Below are 23,719 nucleotides of genomic sequence, written 5' to 3' on the forward strand. Positions count from 1 at the left end.
ATTAGGAGTTTTAGCGAAGTGGTGCAGGACCACAGACGCACAGATCCATTTCCTAGCTCCTCACGATGCAATTGACTTCATACCTAATTTATCTGTAATGGGGACAGCATTACAAGGAGCTGTGTATTTAACGAGGGGGCCAGGGTCTTCAACGGCCGAACCCATCACAAATGGAGAGCGTTCCCATGTCACGGGATATTAAGTCTGTTTCCTACAATGCTACTGAGACCCGGTTAATAGCACCAGGCTGACGGCCACGTTCACCAAACAGCCCAGGGAAGGCTTTATGTCCCAGCAAACGTCAGTGGCCAGAAATTCTGTAACTGCCAAGTACCCAAAGAAGCAAAACAAAGTGGGGGATCTGGATGCAAGCAACATGAGTCGTCAAAATTTCTGCAGTGAGCATTATCAGAATAAGCAAGCCACAAAAACAGAAAGCCAAGTCAGAGCACTGGACGTCAGAAGCACGAAGCACCCCGAGTCCATGCGGGACACAAGGACCTCCCTCCCGCAGGATCAGAACTCTGGGGTGCTGCTCTAGCAGACTACCGTGACGCTAAGCACAGAGTCAGACGCAGCGGCCGCCGGGCCAGGAACAGCTGGAGCTCCAGAGATCAGCTGGAACTCCTATCCCACCGGCAGGATGCAAACCAAGGCTCCTTCCATGGAGGGAAGGAGAGGGATAGGTAGGACCCGCTCTACAGGGCCTCCCGCCTCCCTACTCGGCAGCTGCTGTGCACCCCCTTTCCTGGTCCAGGGCCCATGAGGGGCCAGCGCTCGGTGGAGTAAAAACCTGCCTCTCAGAGCCAAGAACCAGCCTCCCCTGGACTCCACTCCAGGTCCCACGGAGGCTCCTGCTCTCTGTGAGTGACGATGAAAAGCAGGCGTGTAAGCCCCGCAGGGCGGCCTCAGCTTCAGCAAACATCTCCAGCAAAATGAAAAGGTGCTAGAATAAGCAATGGGACACTCAAGGGAACAAAGGTGGTTTGTTCCAGAAAACTCAATCTCCTGAAGAAATGAATTTCACCAAAATCGGTGGAGAGAAAATTTCATATCGCACTGAATCTGTCAGTGACTTAAAAAAAAAATCTTTATTATAAGTGACTCAAAACAGACAACGTGTGAGTCCTGAGTGTGAATGTTTGTGGCAGCCGCAGCACAGACGTAAGCCGACTTACAAGCCTCCCCACTGCACCCCGGGACCCTGGCAAGGATGCTGTCTCGGCACCATCGGAACAAAACACAGCTACAAACACAATTACAGGAGGGTCTTCCTCGCGGTTCTGTCTACTCGGGACAAGGACACCAGAAAAGGACTTCGGAACAACCACCTGTGCCCGAGCAGACGCCAAGCGGGAAGAGGCCGGTGGCAGGAGGCAGCGAGCGGGGGCAGGGCGAGGTGCGGGCAGCTCACCTGGTAGGTGTCCCACAGGCGGATGGTGCAGTGGAGGGGCACTTCCCGCATCAGCAGGTTGTTCATCCAGCGGAAGGCGAACTGCAGGTACCTCACCTCGTGCTGGTCCAGGTGCCGGTGGACTTGCTCTGCATGAGACAAACAGAGACCCCCAGGCTGTGAGGGAGAGCCCCCGGGGGCCGCCCTGGAACCACCCACTCCAACCGCCTGATGCCCAAGCAACGTCCCCAAGGGGCCGGAGAAGTCATCCTTATTAGAAGAGTGCAGATAGACTCTTCCTCGGGGAAAGTGAGCAGCGGGGGTGCCGTGACAGTCACAGCGGCAAGGGTGGCTCCCGGGTCATGTGCATGTGACCCCAAGGATGCCTCCCCACCCCGTTGTGACAAGCAGCAACTCCGCAGCTTGGACCTCGTGCTCCCCACCCAGGCCTCTCTGCAGGGAGGCTCCAGAGCTCCATGAAGCTGCACAGTCTGTGGACCCTGGAGGTGCCACTGCAGGGAGCAAAGATTCTGGGGCTCATGGTGGCCCTGTGACTTCCCAACATTCTGCCCCATAAAGATCTGCTCCAAGTGGCCTGGGAAGCACCCGTGCGATTTCACAGGACAAGCAAATATTGCCAAACGGGTCCTGCCTGGGAACTGGAACCCTCCATGCAGACTCCTCAATCAGGGCCCACCAAGAGCTGCTAAAAGCACTTTTTCCGCATACGTTTTCCTTCTCTCTGGGGCTTATTACCTTCCCCTGTAACCAGCCCTGAGAAGTGACCCTGAAAAAAGTTCATACATTTTCCAGCTCTCCCCAAAAAAGTTCTAGAACTAACAAATAAATAAGTGTTAGTGTTTTGCTGCTTACTGGTTTGTTTTCACTCGTGTTCCTGGTAACTTGCAGCACTGCAGCAACAAGGCTTTCCTAAGCACTAAGTATGGGGTGGGGGTACGAGGGGTGGGAGGACCCTGTCCTGAGACCCTCTGCACCTTGCAGACAGGCACTGTGGCTGAAGCATGAGTTCTTGGCTGGGAGGAGCTCTTGCCTACAGGAGGGGGAGGCTGGCCACAGAAAAGTTCCGGACGGCTCTGGTTCTCGCACGTGGAGCCAGTTCCTTCACTGGCTCTGCTACGACATCCCACCCCAAGCCACTGCTGTCCCTGGCTGTGCAACAAACACGCCTGGGCACCCTCGTGTGGCCGGCGGGGCAGGACACATGCGGGCTGGGTGTGGGGGAACAGCTGAGCCACGCAGTACAGCAGACCCAGCAACACCCTGAAGAACAATCCCAACAAGACAGTGAGTGACTACTCAGGGGTGAGAAGAACCGCACAGGCTGATGATTGAGCCCTTGCAGCCAGCTGGGAGCAAGGTGCCAGGGAGGGGCTGGCAGGACTAGGCTGTGGAAGACCCCAGAGGCCCTGGCCACATGCTGCCTCTTCCGGGACAAATCTGGGTCCGAGGGCTCCAGGCGCAGCACAGGGCAGGCTGGGCCCAGGGTGCGGAGGCCAGGAAGCAGGCAGAGAGGGAGGCTCCTCCGGCTGGGGTTTGCTCACCCCAGTATTCAGCTCCTAAGGGCAGGGGCCCCTCTCCCAGGAGGGGCGATTCACATGCTGGGAGGGGGCATTGACCAAGCCCATGCAGGTTCGAAGGAAGACCCCTGCGTTTCTACATTACCAATCCCACTTGTCCTCCCCCGTGAAAGCCTAAGGAGGAGAACATTTCTGTGGACAAGGGGCTGGGATGGCGTGTGAACTGGGGAGCCAGGCGCTATCAGGGCTGGCGTCAGCAGGAAGCGTATGGGGCCACGCTAGGGCAGTAAGAACAGGTCACCCTGAGAAATCTCAAAGCCATTCTTACAGTAAAGCAAATAAATATGCAGTATGAAATGAAGTCAATCGTCATCGTTGGCTTTTAAGATAGAACCTAAGCTTTCAACGGAAAGTCCTCTTCATCCTGGGCCCCTCTGAGCTCCATCCTGAGTCCTCGGCCTGCAGACAAGGGCCTGGCCCCCTGCCCTGGGGGCCCAGGGCCCAGGTGAGCGCAGGCTGGAGGCCCTCAAGGAGTTCAGGTCTGAGCGACCTCTGGGACCCGGGGAGCACAAGGCCAGCTCAGGGGTGGGCTGGCCTGACGAGCGGGGCCACAGGGGCTGACTTCGGTGGTCCCCACACCAAGCTGCGCAGCACCCGCATCTCAGGGGCTGAGAACATAGGTTCTGAGGCTCATCTCAACTTTCCTGATCACAGTCTTTCGGGGGCGGGGGGTCTGAGTCTGTGTTCAGTCAGGTCTCCAGAAGATTCTGATGTACTGGGAACCTTTGCAGGCACCCCAGGGGACAGAGGACAGACACCAGGACTCTACCCTCACACATGGGGTCTCTGTTCTAGAAGTTCTGTGCATAGGACAGGGCAGGCACAACCCACAGGTGGTGCCTCACTGGTCTTTTTAACCATGTTCTTCTCATCAGCTTATATTTTATTAAATACAATTAATTTTTTAAAAACTTAATTTCACCACCAAAGAGAAGTTTCCACTCACTCGAGCGGAGGATAAAGTGGCCAGCAGTCAACGGCGTGGCACTAGGCAGGGCCTCCCCAGCAGAAATGAGTCACAGCTTTTCATGGACAAGAGCCCCCAGACAGGAGAGGGCAATCCTCTCCCCGTGTCCCTAGCCGTCAGCTCGGGAGCGCTTAAAGCCACGAGGGGGTTTCTCTCCAGATGTCCTGAGGGTCCCATCAATGGCCCACGGTTTGAGAAACACTGGTCCACAGATACAACTGGAAAGCCTCAGAATGCACCTCGTCCTCAGCCCCCAGACTCCCAACACGCCCCACAGGGAGTTTCCCTCGGGTGGCTGACGACACCCCTTCAATGCCCAACCAACCACCGGGCCCTCCCCTGGGCCTCCTCAGCCGTTCCGGCGCAGCGCCACTCACGGCCAAACACTGGGGGAGATCTCTGAAGCTGCCCGTGCGGTCAGCCTGTCCCTCTCCTTGCTGCTACGAACACCCGGAGAAAAGCATCTCCCGTGGCACCTGGCCTTCACGGCTGAGGGTGCATGCCCGGCCTGGGGCAGGTACTGGGGGCCAGTCACCTCTGTGCCCCCTGCCCCGGCACACACCAGGCGCCTGGCAAGGGTCTGCGAGGCGCCTGAGCGAGGGCAGGAGGGGGGCAGGAGCGTGCAACTGCACGGAGGACCCTGTGACCACACCGGGCACGGATACAGCCCCAACCACCCAGCCTCCCCTCCGCCTCTGCTCCCGCAGTCAACACCAAGGAGCGTTCTCAGCAACGCGGCGGGACACTGTGTTCTTTGTAAAGAACTGAAGAATGATTTCTAGCCTGCAATTATCCTCAGCTCTGAAACCAAAGCTCATGAGAGCTCCAAGGGCCCTGAGTGGCCCTTCCATCCAGGCCTGACTGCTGCCAAGGGCAGAAGCCCCACCGGCTGACGGCCAGCCTCCACCACCACCCAGGGCACGGACTCAGGCGCTCCAGTTAGCCTGAAATTCAAATATGAGAACCCTAGAAAACAGCAGTTTAGAGAATTTCTGATTTTACTGAAGAAGCCTCCTTCACATAGAAAAAGTATACAGTTGGCAGCATGGAGAAGACCAGCAGGAAGAGGGTCGACACTGGGCAGACGGGACCACCGCCCGACAACGGCCCGGGAAGAAGGGAGGCCGACACAGGGTGGCTCCCAGGATGGGCAGCTCCCGGGACAGGTTGGTCCTGCCGGTGGCTCCTGGCCCCACCGGTGGCTCCTGGCCCCACCAGCTCCTGGTCCCTGCTGGTGGCTCCTGGTCCCTGCCGGCGGCTCCTGGCCCCGCTGGTGGCTCCTGGCCCCCACTGGCGGCTTCTGGCCCCACTGGTGGCTCCTGGCCCCACTAGCTCCTGGTCCCCGCTGGTGGCTCCTGGCCCCGCCAGTCACCCCGGCCTGCTGCTCTACAGAGACAGCTGGGCCATGCCAGTGGCTCGTCCACCAGAGCAGGACAGGCCCCAGCGCTACAGCAGGTCAGCAACCCGGGGCCTCCTGAGGCACAGCGGCCGGCCCACCTATCCCAGTCAAGTCATCCTTGTGGCCACGGCACCACCCCGACGCCATCAGAGACAGCAGTGGGTCGGTCACGGGGTTAACGGTTGGGAAGGAAAGACTAACTCTGAGTTTACCGACGTGGATTCACGTTATGTTTTCAGGGGCCGCTGCACACTGCTCCACACCCTCTGCTCCTGCGCGGGACACCACGGGCTATTTGCTGAGGGAGCATCAGGCCACTGAGGGAGGCCGTCACCCAGGCTCTCCCTGGGGTACCAGCAGTGGGTCTTCCCCCGGACCCTGGCCTCCTGCGGGCCGGGGACTCCATTGCCTGGCGTGCAGGCAGTGCTGGGCACCACGCTGAGGGAGACGATGGCCAGAACTGGAGGTTCTCAGGACGTGGCAGGACAGAAAGCTGGGAGACGAGCTGCCCACAGGACTTAAGGACAGAACGGCCTCTGCCTCCCCAAGCAGGCCCACGCGCGGCTGTAGTGCTTCCAGCCCGTGTAGGAGAAGGTCACCAGTTTACAAACTGGGGAAACAGCTCTGAAAACGTGCCTGGGAGGCATGAGTCACCTTTCTAATGTAAACTGGCAAGCGCACAGATTTGAAAAATTAAACACATATTTCTGGAACATCTACCACTGAAGTGACCCAAGAAACCATAAAGATTAACCCTTTCTCTTCTACAGTGAGTTCCACGTGAAGTCGCAGGAGCAGAGGTACCAGGCAAGTTCCCACCTCTCCCCCGGGATGCAGACAGAGGCAGCCCCTGTCCTAGGCCTGGCCAGGGGGGCCCATCCTAGCCAAGCGTGATGACCCGCACCCTTCCTGAAGGGGTGAGGCCTGCAGGACCCTGACCCGGGGGCACGCCCACCCTGTGCCTGTGCAGTGAGGCAGGCTGGGTCAAATGTCCCGATGCAAGCCAGGCGGCAGTGGACTGGATGCGGGACTCAGGGCTGCCCCTCCCCGTGTCCTAAAGTGAGGCCTGCACTGCCAGGTGGGTGCGCGGCCTTGCCCTGTGTCTCTGGGTACCAGCTCCAGGGCACAGCGACTGCCCACTGCCCGTGTGGGGAGGCAGAGACATCAAGAATGACCAGAAACCCGACGCCCTGCTGATCCCACAAGGACACAGGCAATGTCCTTCCAGAGCAAAGGCTCCTCATCTATCGCTCTTCCCGGGAGGATTTACCAGCCTCCTCCCACCCCCACATACCTGGCTGCCTGGGAGAGGACACTACCAGGCAAATGAGGCCTGCGGCCTGCCCTCCAATAGCTCAGCAGCCGAGAGGAGAGAAAATTCAACCTCGAGTCTCACATTTATCTGCTTCATCAGAATAAGCAGCCCTGCACGCCCAGCCTTCTCTCTGCCAGGTGTGGGCCTCGGAGGCCCTGGGCGGCACTGAGAAGGCCAGTCCCCTCCCTGCCCCTGTGGCGGGGCTCTAAGCCCCAGGCATGAGCTGAGAGGAGGCACCCCGAGGCCGCCCCCCCCCCCAGCCACCCCCGATGGCTCAGACCCGCAGGAGCCACGGTCCCACCACCAGCACAGCATCGCTCCTGCCAAGGTGGCTTCTCTGGGAGGAAGTGGTGGAGAGTGACAAAGTGGACCCACTGCCCGCCCTCCCAACCCTCCTCCTGGTTGGGTGGGACTCCTGGCAGGGCTGCATCCTGTCTGGAACGCGTAGAAAAATGGACTAAACTCGGCACATTACTTTCAATTTATAGACGTCAGGGCTGCAAACATATATGCTGAAAAGCTTCATTTTTCCTATTTGATAAGTAATTGTGAGCAGATGCTCTTTCGCTGATGAAGGTAATTTGGTTAGCAATAATTCTGAATTTGGAATTTCCTGTTTCCCTGGAAATAAGAGTGTACGTACGAATGAGTGGGCAGATGTAAGTATTGTCATCTTTCACGTTGAAAAGTTTTGTTTTTTTTTTTCACAAAACCCTCCATGGCAAGCCAGGGCACTGCCATCGTCACGGTGTCCCCAGAAGGTGGCCGTCATGCTGGCATGCACAGAGGCCGCCAAAATATTTGCCGGACCCTTTTCTCAGTACTTTAAACAGCAGATCTACAGATTGAAAATTCTGCTGAAACATCTTGTCTTCTTGATTAAAAATAAAAATACATTATGCAAACACACTGTGTCCAGGATTTATGCTAAAGAGGACAAAAACAAGGATCCCATTGACTTGGCATAAAAAAACACACACTGTCTGCCCTGCAGACACTACTTAGATTTATTTGCCCAAAGAGTAAGGTAAGTGCTCACACTTAGGTACCTGACAAAGAGCGCCGTGCAGAGCCCCTCCACAAAGCTGAGAACAGACATGAATACACCACACCTCTGCCGGGCACGGTATGAATAGGCTTTGATTTGGAAGGAAGATTTCAATTCTCTATCAGGCAAGGAGATAAAAAAGGAACAAAACAAGGGCCACCTGACAGTGAACGTGGGCCTCTCCGCAGCTGAGAAGCCCTGTGTCTGGGCCCACCCACGCTCAGGGTTTGCAAGCCTGGTGTATGTTAACACTGCGGCTGGAAAAGGCAGGCCCCATAGGGAGGCAGGGCCCACATGCATCCACGGGCCCGAGGACCCTCGCTGTGTCGGGGGCACAGGGGCACGGCCAGGAGGAAGGGGCCGAGTCGGAGAGCGGCAGGAGTGGGCCTGTCCCAGCCAGCTCCATGACAGGGAGGCCTAGGGCTCCCCATTACAGACCCCACAGAGGCCCCCACAGGGATGGAGGGTCTGAGCTGGAAGGGGACGGGGGTGGATACACAGGGGAAGTAAGGAGACAGAGCAGAAACCAGCACCTGTGATTCCACCCTCGAAGCACAGGACACTCCCGACAAATCCCTGCAGACAAACGGTCTTGCCAGCCCCACACCAGGGGCAGGGAGGAGGCAGTGGCCTGAATCTGGGCTGCTGGCCTGTCTTCTCCCTTGGGCAGCAGGGGAGCCTGGGCCAGACCCTAAGGAAGAGTGCTAAGACCTCAGGTGTAGAATCAGGAGAGCCTGGGTTCAAATCCCAGGTCTGCTTCTGGAAAGTTCTTGGAGGCTCCCAGTGCCCTGAGGCCCTCCCCTGAGAAGCCTGCTGCCTCATAACACTCTCTGCAAAGTTCCTGGCATAGCAGCAGCCAACAAGAGGGGAGAGCCACGGCCCTGTGTGTGGCCAGAGGGCGCAGAGGATGCCAGGAAGGGCCTCCCGGGGCCAGCCCCACAGCACAGGTGCACAAGGGGGACTTGGTGAGGGCAAATCTGTCCCACGGTAGGTGTACTATCAATGGCAGCTGATCAATATTGCTACACCATGTGCTTCATCAGGAAACCATCAATGCAACCTTGTTGCATTTCAATAAGGATCACTACAATGTCTTCAAAAAAAAATTTTTTTTGCCATGGAAATTGTAATGGAAATCAATAGGAAGTGAGATTTATTGAGACAATTTAACACCATTTTAGGAATGTGCTGACGGCATAAAGAGACAAATCCCAACCCCTCACCTCCATCCTATGCCAAGAACCCAGGGCACCACGCGGGCCCCACAGGGGGACATTCCACACCTTCCTCCTGCTTCACGAGCCAGGAGCAGCACACAGAAGGTCAGTGAGAACCAACAAAGCCAGCTTCCGAGAAGTACCTCTGTAACGTCAAACACTGCAGATGCACCATTTTGCAGACTCTGGACCATGTGCCTGGTCAGAGGGGCCTCCTGGTTCCCTCGGGGGGCTGGCCTTGCCCCCTTCCTGGGAGGGAAGCTCTAAGTCCTCAGACATCCCCCAGGGCAGACTGTCCCTGTGATGCTAACAAGAGAGGTTCTGGTGAGTGCACCCCTCAGCAGGGTCGGGATGGAGACTAGGTGGGACCCTCGGCTGCCAGCTGTCAGGGAGAAGAGAGGAGCTGGAGACTGAGACCAACATGGGCCCCACGACCCAATGGCGCCCACATGAAGAAAGCCAACACACTCTGGACACACAGACCCGGGAGACCTTCCCAGCTGGTGGTGAACACTTGGATGGGTGGGTGGGTGGGGCAACATGGCCTGACTCCATGGGGGGGTGGCAAATGCCCAGACCCCACCCAATCTCATCCTACGCCTCTCTTCTTTTGCTGGGTCTTCCTTATCTGTACCTTTCACAATAAAACCACAATCACAGCATAATGCTTTCCAGAGCTCTGGGAGCCCTTCTAGCCGATTGCTGAACCTAAGGAAGCCACGGGAACTGCTGAATTTATGGCTACTGGGTCAGAAGTGCCAGCAGCCTGGGGACCATGGAGGGACAGCTGCCGTCTGAAGTGGGGCAGTCTGGTGGAGAACTGAGCCAGCCCTTAACCTGTGGGGTGTGACATCACCTCCGAGGGGTGAGCGGCAGAACTACATACCCACTTGGGGTACAAACAGAATACTCCTGCCACCATCAAATGGCCCTGAGGCTGTGATCCAGAAAGACATTAGGGCAGAGGCTAAACTGCAAATATATTCTCCCAAAATAACTGCTCCAAGGCTGGCTTTAACATCAAGGTCATGCCATGGGACTGCTCTCTTCTTAGATGCTGCACAAGGGCACGGGTGAAGGTGGGTCACCCCACAAGGCTGCTAACCGATCCTGAGCAGGAGAGCCTAACACGGTCACTGCACAGTGTCAGGGAGCGGTCCGAGTGCAGTCCCTCCAGGGCCCTGGGGCACAGACGCCACCCGCACCCTGGGGACCCAGCCTGCACACAGGCGGGGAGTGAGGTTAGGGCTCCCGACAGGATGTGAGAAAACAGTGTGTATCTGACACCACGACACACTATCTTCCCATCTTTAGAGAGGTATTAAGGCATATTTTTTTGACAGTAACATTATCTAAAATACAAGCTCTTCTAGAGCTACCCAGAATTGGAGCGACGAGGCGTTAAATCATTCTCACTTCGCAGATGTGCTCATGAGCTTCTCAACAAACGCCTGTGTTCGTATCAGGAAGCAACAACCAACCTGATTTATTAGAAAAGAACGCAGATGACAGAGCGACTTCCCCGGGCACCCAGAGCGCAGAGGCACGGACAGCCTGCCATGCGCACGTGCTCAGCAGCAGTGGCCCAGGCACCAGAAAAGGTGGCTGGACGCCGACCAGGTGGATGGGAGCCAGAGGTGGCCTGGCTTCTGGCTCCATCCCACCCAACACCCATACAAGCGTCTAGATGGGGACATGGTGAGGACACTGATGAGGGGTCCTAACTGAAGTCCTGAGATCTGATGGGCTGGCGGGGTGGGCCTGGCCTGGTCTGCAGCTGAGGCAGCAGTAAGCCCCCGGGGATGCGGGTGGGGGTCTCTCGGGGCTCGCCGAGCCCACCGACAGGGGTGCAACAGGAACTGTACCTGTGATGGTGGCCAGCAGAGCCCTGCTGGAGTGAGGGAGATGGGCTCTCATTCCCAGTGAGGTGGGGAAAAGAGGGGGGCTCTCGGGCATCAGCTGTCCTTCGTCCACTGGATTCATTTTCTGATTCCATATAACAAATGATCATCATGAATCTGTTATTTCCCCCGTGGCTCTGAGTCCAGACAGGACCTTGCTGGGTCCACCGCTTGGGGCTTTGCAAAGCTGCAGTCAAGGCTGCACTCTCCTCCAGAGTCTGGACTGAGAAGCGCTCACCTCCAAGTTAATTCAGGGTGTTGAAAGAACTCAGTCCCCTGCCGGTGAATGCCCGAGGGCCCCAGCCCTCTGCTGGCCATCAGCTGGAGGCCATCCCCATGTCCTGGCCACGTGAGCTCCTCCGGCATGGCAGCCTGCTCCAGGAATAGTCGGAATCTCTAGGTCTTCTGCTAAAATGGAGTCTCAGATGCTGTAATATAATCACGGGACAGATAGCCCGTCACCCCATCTCCATGGAGCCAAGGACTCACCCAAACCCAGCAGCAGAGTGGATACCAGCAGGAGAGACTGAGAGTCACCAGAGGGCCCATCCTGCATGTTCACTCCCTGCATCTGCTTTGGCAGGAGCAAACCATGTGAGCCTATGACACGCCAGCCCCTGTGCTCCCCTTTCCAGCGGGTGGGGAAGAGAAAGGCCTGGGCTGCCCGCAACTCCAGCCGTAGCCAGGAGCCAGGAGAGCTAAGGAAGGCTCTGCTAGACCTACACCACCAAACCAAGAGGCAATGCCCTTTTTCAAATGAGACAGAAAGCAGAGAAAAAATAAACTCTGAGCTAAACAAGCACATGGCTCAGATACACCGTTTGCAGGTTGTCTCATCAGCAAGAAGAGAGCCCTAACGCGACCCAAATCTGCAAGGAAGTTGAAGATGAGGAGCTTCCCCAGAAGTGTTCCTTCCACCATGGCATATTTTAAAACTGAGAACACTGCACGAAAATACCCATCTGAGTTCAGACCACGACCTGCGATTCCCACGCCTGGGCTGGCAAGCAGGTCTGTGCCTGCCCACGGTCGAGACTCAGTGCAAGCACCACTGCCCTCCTGAAGCCTTGCTGACCTCCACCAGAAGCTGAGCCCACCGAGCCGCCTGCAGACTTCCGGGAGAAGATGGACAGCACATTCGTGGCCTTGATGGTCAGCACAGCCATCTCGCCCATTAAACTGTGAGATCATTATTGACTGGGTTCCTTCGATTTTTTTCAACACCCAGGACTGAAAGGGCAAGACAGTAAGTTTTCCATGAAAGTGGAAAGGATGGATGCATGGATAGATGGACAGATGCACTGATCAATGGATACCTTGATGGGTGGACAGACAAATGAGGGATGGATGGATGGATGGATGGATGGATGGATGGATGGATGGTTGAAGGCTGGGTGAGCAGATGGATCGGGGGAGACAGAATGAACTGCAGGAGGCTAATCAAGAAGTAAAGGGAGAGACACATGGGGAGCTCAGTGATTGAGCGTCTGCCTTTGGCTCAGGGCGTGATCCTGGGGTCCTGGGGTCGAGTCCCTCATCAGGCTCCCCACAGGGAGCCTGCTTCTCCCTCCATCTATGCCTCTGTGTATCTCACATGAATAAATAAACAAAATCTTTAAAAAGAAAAGAAAAAGAAGAGAAAGATGGATGGGATGGATGAAAAGCATCTTTCCAAATCAAGTTCTAGGACTCTGATATTCTCCTCATCATAAACCATTACCAAAGAGCAGAATCTAGTTGAGGGAATTGACTTGTTTTTGAGGGAAAGAAGGCATTTCTTTCTACACCTTTGGACACAGACACGAGTATGTAATAAAGATAATAAAACTGAACCACACATATGAGCACATCTTTATTCTGGCTTGCACTCTTACCTAGAAAAAAAATTGTAGAGTACATGTAGTCTCACTCAAAAACTTTAAAAATTACTAGTTTATAATCTGTAGTATACATTTGAAGGGAACAGGACGCAATCGAGCACATACTGGGAGGACAGCGTAACAGGTCATAACAACTCAATCAACGCCCGGCATTCCCACACATCCTGACAGGTCCTAATGACATTCTCTACCACCTAAAACCTGTCAACAGCTCTCATGAAGGTGCCAGGGTCCTGACCAGGCCCCTTCCTTCTCCTCCCACATCAGTGGTACACTCAACATCGAGGAACAGGCTCCCTGGGAACAAGGATTTCTAGGGCCCAAATTCTCTGACCATGGCTGCGTCCTGATGTCATGTCTCTGAGTACTGGGCTAGGGGGAAATGCACAGATGGGGTCTCCAGGCCCTTGCCAGCCTGCCCCAGCACACCCCACCCCGTCTACACCCCAGGCCCTGCCAGCCTGCCCCAGCACACCCCGTCCTCACCATCTCCCCCGGCTCTCCAGGCCTGGCCAGCCTGTCCCAGCACACCCCACCCCATTTACACCCCAGGCCCACACCAGCCTGCCCCAGCACACCCATCCCCACCATCTCCCCCACGGCCCCCCACACTGCCCCCGCTGCTCACACAACCACCCACAGGTCCCAAAATGGTCCTGCCACTTCACACCACCATTCCCTCAGTCACCACAGCAAACACCCACACGAGACTCAGAGCCACTGTCGGTCTTCTGCAAAGCCTTCCCCGACTGTCGCCTCTGACTCCGTGGGGCTAACCAGAGAAGCTGGCTGCACTGTCATCCCCTCAGTCTGCTGTCTCATTGGATAAGAGCTCCCCAACAAAGGGCTCTAATTCATTCCCATACACCCAGGACCTTGCATACGGAGCACATTTCACAGACACCTGCTGAATTGTGTGAAGTCCATGGCCCAAACCAGAGGCCCCTCAGTCTAAGATCGGGCTGCAGGAACAGCGGGTCCCCCAAAACTCGGGGAAGATGAGGGACCGTGGCCCAGGCACGCAGCTCACTGGGCGGCCACTCTGAGGGCTAACACAGCCACAGGGCTCCCTCCCCGCATTAGAAAGGACGTGCCAGGAGAGCAGGGCACAGACCAGGCCAATGAGGGCAGTCAACGGGACTGTCACCAGTCCTGCTCCGCCTGGGCCCCTCTGCCTCGGCCTGGGACGCTAGCAGAGCACCCAGACTGGTCTTGCTGGCAGGGAAGAGGTACAGCCCGGAGGAGAAGGGAGGGGACAGAGGAGACATACCTGAGTGTGCCACGTGCACAAGTCAAGGGAGCGAGCGGGGCCCGAGAGCCACAGGACTCTCACCTCCCTCTCCACAGCCCACCACCAGAGCTGTCTGTGGCCATGAGAGCCCACACGCAGGAGACACGGAGGCACGCTGCCAAGCTGCACCCATCTGTGTCCTAGTTCAGGCACGTCTAGGACCGGGGCCTAATCTCTGCCATACCTCATAGGGTGCTCAGCGCCTCATGAAGTGGACGCTCACTACGTGTCCCAATCTTCTATCACAACAGCAGACCCAGAGTCTTCACACATTCATGGAGATCACTGAATGAAGGCCAGAACTGGAACCAAGGCGTGACAGCTGCTGGGAGGTGACATGAGCAGCACTCCCCGGCCTGGCCTGGGATGAGGCCACTTGCCCAAACCACCCTCCTCCACCGATGGGAGGAGCCTGTGACTGCAGCCAGAATACCAGGGCAGGGAAGCCGGGAGCTGCACGAGCCACACGGGTGGGACCACCAGCCACAGCGGCCCCTGCCCGGCTCTCGTCACTGTGCCTGGGAGCAGACAGCACAGGCCCCCGGGGTGCGCCCCGTCAGGCCTGCCCAGCACCGGAGCCTCCCAGCAAGGGCGCTGGACACAGCTTGCTGCCCACCCCCAGCCCAGCACCCGGCAGTCTGCGGGAAGCAGGGACGTGTGGACAACAGTCTGATTCTGGCGTCGGGGGCTGATTTTCCGCCTGGATACGCCAGTGCCTCACGGGCTGCTCCTGTTCTGTTCTGTTTGAGTATTTACGAGCAACCCCACGGCTGCCAAGGTATCATGCCGTGAACTTGTGAAAAGAACGTTAGCGGATGTAAAACAAGCAGACCAAAGTTCACCAAGCACTTTGCTTCCATACCGTTTTTTAAAAAATAACCAGAACACAGTTTAAAATGATGAGTTTCCAGGGAGGGTCTATCATCCATCATCATCATACGGAAGGTCCTTTCCCCCTCCCTGATGGAAGGAATCTGTTCCTGCTTCTGGCACTGAAAACCCACCCCAGATAATGGAGAACCGCTCGCTTCCCGTAACTGCCTCAACTTAATGCAATTTACCCTTTGCTTTCTTATCTGTAACCCAGAGCGTGAACGGTCACTTGCCTCATTCTCTGTGCACCAACACCCCCTGCCCCAGAAAAGCAGCTATGGGCAGAGGGGGGTGCCCACAGCCCACCCCTACCTGCCTCTCAGGAGACGCGGCTACGCCGAGGAAGCCGACCACAGACCCCGTCCGTCCAGGCTCTTGGGGAGCACCCAGGGTGCCCCAGGACCACCCCCCATGATCTGCAGACACGCTCACGGGGCTCTTACACAAAATGTGGTGTCCCACTCCAGAGCCACTCCACTGTCCCCTTCTTTTCGGGGGAACATTCCCACAAGGACCTCCTGTACCAAGCTGAGAAACTGAGCATAAGAATGATTAATTTTAGGAAAGATTTGTAACCTTGTGAAAAACACAGGACTCCCCAAGCTCAGACACACAAATACACAGGAGAAAGGGGAAAGCTTTTACCTCCAGCAGGAAAGCGACCAACAAATGCAGGAAAGTGGGTACATTAACAAACCCCAGGAGCGACTGCCCCCGACAACATGGTGACCCGCAGGTGCCCAAAGCAGCGTGAGAGGCCTGAGCATGGCAGGACAGCTCTCCATCTGGGTCTCCTCACAGGACACTTCTCAACACGAACAAAAGTACTGGCTCGCAGCACAGAAGCCTGCCAGACACTCCTCAGCCCACAATCAAAGTGAACCAGCAACAAGGCAGCCTGCTCTGCGTGTCCCCAGCAGATCCTTGAGGAGGACACAGACACAGGTCTGTGGATTCCTGCCAAAATCTGAATCTCAGCACCAGGAAGCAACAGATAAGCCCAAATTAACAGACATTCTGGCAAGAAAACAAAACAACAATAAAACCTGAATGTACACACTTCAAAAACAGTGAAGTCATAAAACACAAAGCAAGGCCAAGTCTGTCCCAGGAGAGAAAAGATAAGTGAAGGCAGCACGGGATTGGGGATGAGCAGTGACACCTGGACAGGGTCCGCAGGCGAGATGCCAATACTTCCATCAAGGTCAGTTTCCTGGCTTTGGTGGGAGCGCTATAGTGGAGTGGAGTGGAGTGGAGTGGAGTGGAGTGGAGAGGAGAGGAGAGGAGAGGAGAGGAGAGGAGAGGAGAGGAGAGAAGGCTCCTATTTAGAGGAAATATACTGAAGGATCCAGGAGTAAAACCCTGCTGTCCTTCCATCACCCTCCAGGCCCCACCCTGCACACTCTCTTCGTACCCCAGGAGGACCCATAGCACCCAGCACCCCCTGAGCTGAGATGCAGCGGCACCCCAGAGTCTGCACACTGGGGTCTGCACACTAGGGTCTGGTCTGCATATAGTGTCTGCATGCCAGAGTCTGCATGCCGGGGTCATCATGCCGGGGTCATCATGCCGGGGTCAGCATGCTAGGGTCGGAAGGTCTGCACACCAGGTCTGCATGCCAAGGTCTGCATACAGGGTCTGCACACCGGGATTGGCACACCAGGGTCGGGGGTCTGCACGCCGGGCCTGCATGCCAGGGTTTGTATACAGGGTCTGCACGTCTGGGTCGGGGGGTCTGCACGCTGGGGTTGGCATGCTGGGGTCGGAGGGTCTGCACGCCAGGGTTGGCATGCTGGGGTTGGGGGGTTTGCACGCTGGGCTTGGCACGCCGGGGTCAGGGGGCCTGCATGCCAGGCCTGCATACAGGGTCTGCGCGCCAGAGTCTGCACGCCGGGGTCCGCACGCCAGGGTTGGGGGGTCTGCACGCCAGTCTGCACGCCAGGTCTGCATACAGGGTCTGCAAACCAGGGTCTGCACGTCGGGGTCGGGGGATCTGCACACCAGGGTCTGCACACCAGGGTCAGGGGGTCTGCATGCTGGGGTCTGCATACAGGGTCTGTGCACCAGGGGCAGGGGTTCTGCACACCAGGGTTGGCATGCTGGGGTCGGGGGGTCTGCACACTGGGGTTGGCATGCCGGGGTCAAGGGGCCTGCACACCAGGCCTGCATACCAGGTCTACATACAGGGTCTGCGCGCCAGAGTCTGCACGCCGGGGTTGGGGGGGGGGGGGCGGTCTGCACGCCAGGTCTGCATACAGGGTCTGCACACCAGGGTCGGCACGCCAGGGTCAGGGGGTCTGCATGCCAGGTCTGCATACAGGGTCTGTGCAATGGCGTCTGCATACCACGTTGCACAAGAGGTGACTTCCTACCCCACCCTGTTTTTCTGGGCACAAGCCTTCCCAAGTGCTCCTCATCCATTTCTTGGAGCACAAACAACAGAAAAAGAAAACCTCCTCCTTCTTGAAATCATTTCCCAGGGTTCTTGCTGGTCTGTTTTTTCTAGAGGACAGTGTCAGCTCAAAGCCTGCCACTGCTGTGTGTCCTTAAGGTCCCTGCCTCTGAGAAGAAGCCTGGGCCTCAGGATGCCTGCCACTCACTCAGGTGCAGGGATATGGAAGCAGGGGTCCAAGAGAAATGCTGGGGACACAGGGCAGGAGTGAGGCAGAGGCCCACCCAGGGCCGGCACTGCTGAGCACAGCCCAGGGCCACCATGGAGCCATGGCCTGACGCCTGGAGGCCTCGGCCCCAGGCTCCCCAGCAAGGAAACAGTGAGCAGGAAACAGAGCCAGCTGTAACTGGGGCAGAGCCAGCTCCGCATCAGAGGGCCTCAGGGTGCAGCTGAATGGAGCCAAGGCAATGGGCAAAGGACAAGCTCAGGGGGTACCTGCTTCATAAATGCAAGGGCAGTGCTGCACTGTGCTCCTGAAGACATCTAGAGGATGGGGCAACAGAGTTCTGGAACCTTCCATGGACACTTGCAGTCTGGGCAACAGGTGCTCTCTGCAGGTACAGCCTCTCCTGGCCTGGCCCTCAGGATAAGCACACGGTGAGGCCCGTTCTCTCAGGGAACACATGGGTAAACTAAGGCAAGGACATCCAAATACTCAACGGCAGGTATGGTGAAGGCAGCTTCCTCAAGCATCCACCCAAGGGCGCCTCAGGTGTGAGCTGGCCAGCCACAGGGTGACCACAGCGAGGTCGGGGACCTGGGTGGTTAAACAGCAGGCATCTGCCGCCAGGATGCCAGCACCCACACCAGAGTCCAGGCTGCTCAGACCAGGCTGGCTGATGGGCCAGCAAGTGCCCGGGGCTTCCCCTCGAGGCTCCCGGGACCAGAGCACAGGGGCGCCAGCTCACACAATTTTAACGAGCTAGAGAAGCCTAGTGCTACCTGGAGGTGGTGGGCTCACGGGAGGCAGGCAGGGCAGAAGCAGGGAGTATGTGGCAGGCGCCTTCACTCGGCCCGTCGCTGCTCTGTCCACCTGGGGGCTCCCGAAGTGTGGAGGGCCCGCCAGAGGCTTGGGAGGCCAGGCAGGGGGCTGCAGGCACCTGCGGGGCAGGTAAGCAGAGGCTGCCCTCCACAAAAAGATGGGAGGAGGAAGAGGACAGTCCTCAGTGGCTGGCCTGGCCACCCAGCTACACAGACGAGGGTTACGGCCACACACCCAGCGTGCTCCGGGGCCAGGCCGCCCTGAGGAACAAGGCCTCTTGTCCTGCCCGGCTGCCACCTCCCCATCCCAGCAGATCTCTCTGGCTGCCGTCCTCAGGAAGCAGATGGCAGAAAGGCCCTCGTCGGCAGTGCACAGAAAGCTTTGCTTAACCGGAATGACTGTACCAGGGCAGCCGCGAGACAAGAGACACCTCCTGCTGAAGCTGTTTCTGCACACAGGGGCGAAGCAGAAAGACCTCCAGGAAGATCAAGTGGGAAATTACAGATTCAAGCTGAATCGCGGGTTTCCTTGCAATTAGGAGGGAAGCATCCAAGTGCATAAGGGGGCGGGCCCTGGATTCTCACACCTCTATAATTCACTCATCGAAACAGAAACACCAAGCTTTAACTGTTCTGGAAATGCAGACCAGATGAAGAGCCGGGCGTGGGGGGCGGACACTCAGAGCCGGCCGTGGGGGAACCGCCTCTGGGCTCCCTCAGCACCCTCAGCCCTATGTCTAGTCACATGGTGTCACTGGATACAGAGGACAGACTGTGTGACAGCAGCTCCCACCCCATGTCCCGCCTCGGCCACACGACAACCTGCTGCATCCCCAGTGTTCCTGCAGACGTGGCACCATCAAGTTACGGGGGAGAACCTACGGGCTCATATGCTCTGTGCCAGCATATGACCATGGGGCAGGTCCTGAGCACCCGGGGAGCCAGCTGCCCACACCCTTTGCACAGGCTCTCACCCTTAGCCTCATATCTGACCCTTAGCCTCCGTGGAGGGGAGGTGGGGGGGACACCTCACACCACAGCAACCAGAGCCTGGAGTGGTCACACACATGTGCACGCATGCACAGGGTGTCGATAAGCCCTGGCCTCGGGGCAGCACAAAAGGGTTCCCCACCATCGCTGTGACCCAGACTCGATGCTCTCAGCCTGCTTCCCTGATGGTCAAGTGCAGACACCAGGACCGCCATAGGAATACAGGGCCTATGGAGCGTGTGCTGCTCAGCAGTCTGGGGAGCCAGGAAGAGCTGAGGGCACAGCGAGCCCTCGGAGGGCACACACCCGGGCTGGACCTGGGGTCAGCTGTACGAGCACATTCACAGGCCATGTCCCTAGAGAGCATGGGCACTGCTGCCTCGGGGACTCCATCCTAGGGCAGGATGGCTAAGAGACCATCAGAGGTATTTCCAGCACCTGCCCTCTCCCCTCCTCAATGCCTCACAGAGTGACCGAACTGGGCAAAATGCAAGTACAAGAGAAGGGACAAGAAAAATCTGAGAAACTAGACAAAAACAGACAAGTGGTGTCTCCCCAGAGGAGCTGAAAAGCTCAAGCCCACGCCCGCACGGCACAAAGCCAGGAAGGAATTCTGCACCCAACAAGCCTTCAACCCAGAAACGGCAGCTCTGTGGACGTCTGGAGAGGTGGGCTCCCCACAGAGTCTTCAAGAAGCAGCGGGACGGTCCCATGCCTGCATGCCCCTGCCCTTCCCCATCCTGCCCTAGAACCCGGACACAGGACATTTACCTGCACAGATGTGAAAGCAGGGGTCAGACGGAGGGACCCAGCAGAGGGCAGGAGGTCTAATCTTAGAGAAGAGCTGCGGGCCCATCCTCCGCCTGCCCTGTCCCCTGTGCGGTGACAGGGTGGAGGCTGAGAGGGAGCAAAGCATGGGGAAGCATGGTGCCATGCAGGGGTGCCCACACGGGGCCCAGAGGCTGGGGCATGGAGGACACGGCAGGCCGCCAACAGTAAAGACGAGAAGTGCTCCACTGTCTTTCATGAGAGCCAAGGGCTTACTGGCAGGGAAGGTGACCTCCGCTGATATAAACTGTCCCCTTCCAGCCAGCCCGGCATGGACATGTCCAGCTGCAAGGCTGCCTCTGTCCTGGTTTTAAGAGGGACGCTGGTGCTTGATGGTGAGGGAGATAAAACCACTCACATTCTCCAGCAACCTGTAGCCACGAACGAAAATGACTTTGGGGAATCATTTCAACACCAGATTTGATGGCCTACATTCAAAGCCAAGACCAGTTTTTTCTTCTTAAGGTCAAGGAGAATCACTTTATTTGGAAGTTTCTACTTACAATGTAATTAACTAGTCTCAGTTTGGCAATAACCCTGATCATCAATCTCAGGATGCAGGGTCACAAAGATACCATCATTAAGGAGAAAAACATCTAAATCACGGGCTCAGAAGGCCTCACGTGCTTGCGTTTCATGACACACTAGATGGCCATCACCACTTCCCAGTGTAAACACGCTGCCCACTTGAGCAGCTGAATCACTGCTAATCACGGTGTGGGCGCTCCAGCTCTAGCATCTCCGACTGGTTCTGGGGGAGTCACAGGCAGACAGCATCCCTGATGCTGGCACATCCGCCCGGCCAGGGCTGCCCTGTGAGCTGAAAGCACAGTTGTAGGGGCCTCCCTGGCCCACCCTGCCGTAGCCTGGCCAACACGAGAGCAACAGCCTCCAGAGGCTGTAAAGTGGGCTGGGCAGTGGTGGCCAGATGACCTCAGAGGGCCTCTCCCCTCCATCCTCCAAATAGAGTCTCGCATGACTCCATGCTAAGTGCAGGCCTGGAAGAAAGAACTCCCAGAGCAACTGTTACTGTCCTGTCTACTGATATAGGACAGAACGTCCTCAGCGGTCAAAACCCATCCACACACATCAAGTAAAGTCTTAAAAACTCAGCTGACCCCTCTGTCCTGCAGGGGATTTAGGTGTGGCTCTACCCGCAGGCCAGTAGCTCCAACAGCCTCTTGGGATCCCGCAGTCCAAATGTGGGAGGAGAGATGTTGCTTGTTTGTAAAAAAATAAATCCCTCTCTACCTATTTGGGGGGACCACCTGAAAATAAGCTTAAATTAGGAGGAAAACACAGAGGGTCAGGGAGGCAGCAAGGCCTAGAGACAGAGCAGGAAGCCAGAGGGGGTCACGGAAGGTCCCCAAGTGATAAGGCTACAGCCCCACTCTCCTGACACATTGCTCTGGCCTGGGAGGTGGCAGGAAGGGCTACGGGCCTGACCCCAAGGCCCCGAGGTGACAGTGGGAGGGCCCTGGGACCTCGTTCCTGGCTTCCAGGGTAGTGGCTGGTTGGTGCGGGCAACAGCAGAGCAGAAGACGTCCAGCACCGTGTCAGCCTCAGGCTACAACAGCCGCAGGGCTGAGGAGCTCCGGGACCCCTGAGTCACTGGGGCACTCAGCTCCCTTGTGTCACGGTGGAGCTCGGTATTTCAGAGCTCTGGTAGGTGCCACCTCCTTTGGGAATGGTGGGAAGTATATCCAAAGACTGTCACTCCAGACTGAGGCTCCTCCAAGGAGAAAGCACTGTCCCTGCAGCCAGCGGGATGGTCAGTTAGTGGGAGAAATCAATAAATCCCAGGGACCAGCAGGTCACAGTGTGTAAACGGCCCAGCTCAGTCAGCTGGGGGGACAGCCACGCGGCAGTCAACACCTACCCAGTCATTAGCACTGCACGCCCGGTGTTTTCCTGTCACTTCTACCAATTACACAGCAGTTAGTAGGGGTCGAGCGGGCACAAATTATGGAGGCTGTCCACACACCAGATCACCCCTTCCAGGGATTAAAGGGCAGAAGGATGAGGCCTGGAGAGCCTCAGGCAGAACAGAAGCCACGGAGGAGAGCAGCAGGGTAAATAAACGCCTAGAGACTGGGATAACCCACTCAGGGACTGCTTGAACCCGCTGCCCCTGATGCTCTCTCTAATGGAGAGCTTCATCTTCAGACCAGAGTGAAGCAGTTCAAAGCCTTAAATACCATGGGAGCCCTCGTGTGCAGGACACCACAGTAAACACTTTACCCATCAATCCACCAACACACCAATGGGGAATGGGCACAATCTGCATGCTGGGCATCGTGCTGGCTACTAGGAATTCTGGATGACAACCCAGGCACAGGCTCAAACCAGGAGGAGGGACCCGCTTTTTATTTAAAGATGGCACTTTAGAGTTTCTGACCTCCTGTGTCCTCACAGAATGACAGGGAGGTGGGGCACCAGGACGCACAGGATGCTGGCCAGGTGTCCCAAGAGGAACCACGTGAAGGTTGGGGACAGGGATCCAAGGGTGGGCATCACCATGGCACAGCTGCAGGCTGTGGCTCCCCGAGGCAATCCTGGGGTGCAGGCGGGGACAGGCAGGACTCTGAGCCCACAGGACACTGCTGGGCCCCCACGTGGCAGAGAGCGGGGACGGCTCTCTGTGTTCAGTCACAAGCCAGGATGGCAGAGCTGGAGGCAACATGGGGCTCGCCCAGCCTGTGGGGAGAGGGAGACCAGAGGAGGACCTGGCCCCTACAGCGGGGAGGCTGATACACCACACCTCGCAGCACCGCTGTGGAAAGTCAACCCAGTAACTGAGGTGAAGACCCGACAGCGTGCCTGGCACACGGCAGGCAGGTGCCAGACTCTAGCTGCTACTGGCAAGGGCAGCAGCGCCCACCTCGGGTCTGCGACGGGCCGACCCAGAACCCAGGCACGTGTTCCTAACAGATCACCTCGGGCCCATACAACTTCCTCTATTCCTCTGATCTTCTGTACCTGGTAAGGCATCCTTCTTCCCCAGAATGCGACAAAACATCCACACTGGTTTCCACATGCAAGCACATTAAATCAGCCTGGCTGAAGGAGCCCCTGACGTCCCCGGTGCCCGGGTGGCTCTGCATGCGGGGGCCCGACATGCACTGTCCCCAGCCGCAGGACCATGGTCCCACTGGGAAGGCTCTGGGCACCAGGTGCGGGGACAAAGCCCAAGCCGAGACCAGGGACCCGAGCACGCTGCACCTGGCCATGCAGCTCCATGCCTCCACGCCGCCGACGTCCCTGCCCGTACGCGTGCTCCACCAGTCCCCAGGTTCATGTGTCCCCAGTGAAATATCGCTATCATTCCAAATGTTCACATCAGCCATCCCAGGGCCTAATGAGGACACAAGGGGGGAGCAGGAGCTTGTTATTTTTCACTGTCGCACACTGAATGCTCCACGGCTGGAGCCACGATGCTGATTTATTCTCTGCTCTCCGACTGCTTACCTTGTAGCAGTAATAAAAATATTTTCACTTGGATGGTAATAAAGCTGAATCTAGTTTACTAGATGTAACTGAATTCTATCTTGAAAGAATAAGTCAATTTGAAACTTACAATGCAGTC

General features: G+C 57.1%; 1 protein-coding gene across 3 annotated transcripts in view; it reads right to left on the minus strand.

Annotated features, from left to right (window-relative positions):
• The window catches only part of TBC1D22A (TBC1 domain family member 22A), a 334,160-nt gene that overhangs the window by 93,836 nt on the left and 216,605 nt on the right, over positions 1-23,719 (minus strand). For 2 of the 3 annotated variants that reach the window (XM_038550204.1, XM_038550203.1), the window contains exon 11: positions 1,415-1,542. The exons of the other annotated variant lie outside the window; for it this stretch is intronic. In XM_038550204.1, the coding sequence (XP_038406132.1) occupies positions 1,415-1,542 (128 nt within the window). The remainder of the gene's footprint in view (positions 1-1,414; positions 1,543-23,719) is intronic. 3 annotated transcript variants of the gene reach the window in all.

Source organism: Canis lupus, chromosome 10, assembly GCF_011100685.1.
Source record: "Canis lupus familiaris isolate Mischka breed German Shepherd chromosome 10, alternate assembly UU_Cfam_GSD_1.0, whole genome shotgun sequence".
In the NCBI taxonomy this organism is placed as follows: domain Eukaryota; kingdom Metazoa; phylum Chordata; class Mammalia; order Carnivora; family Canidae; genus Canis; species Canis lupus.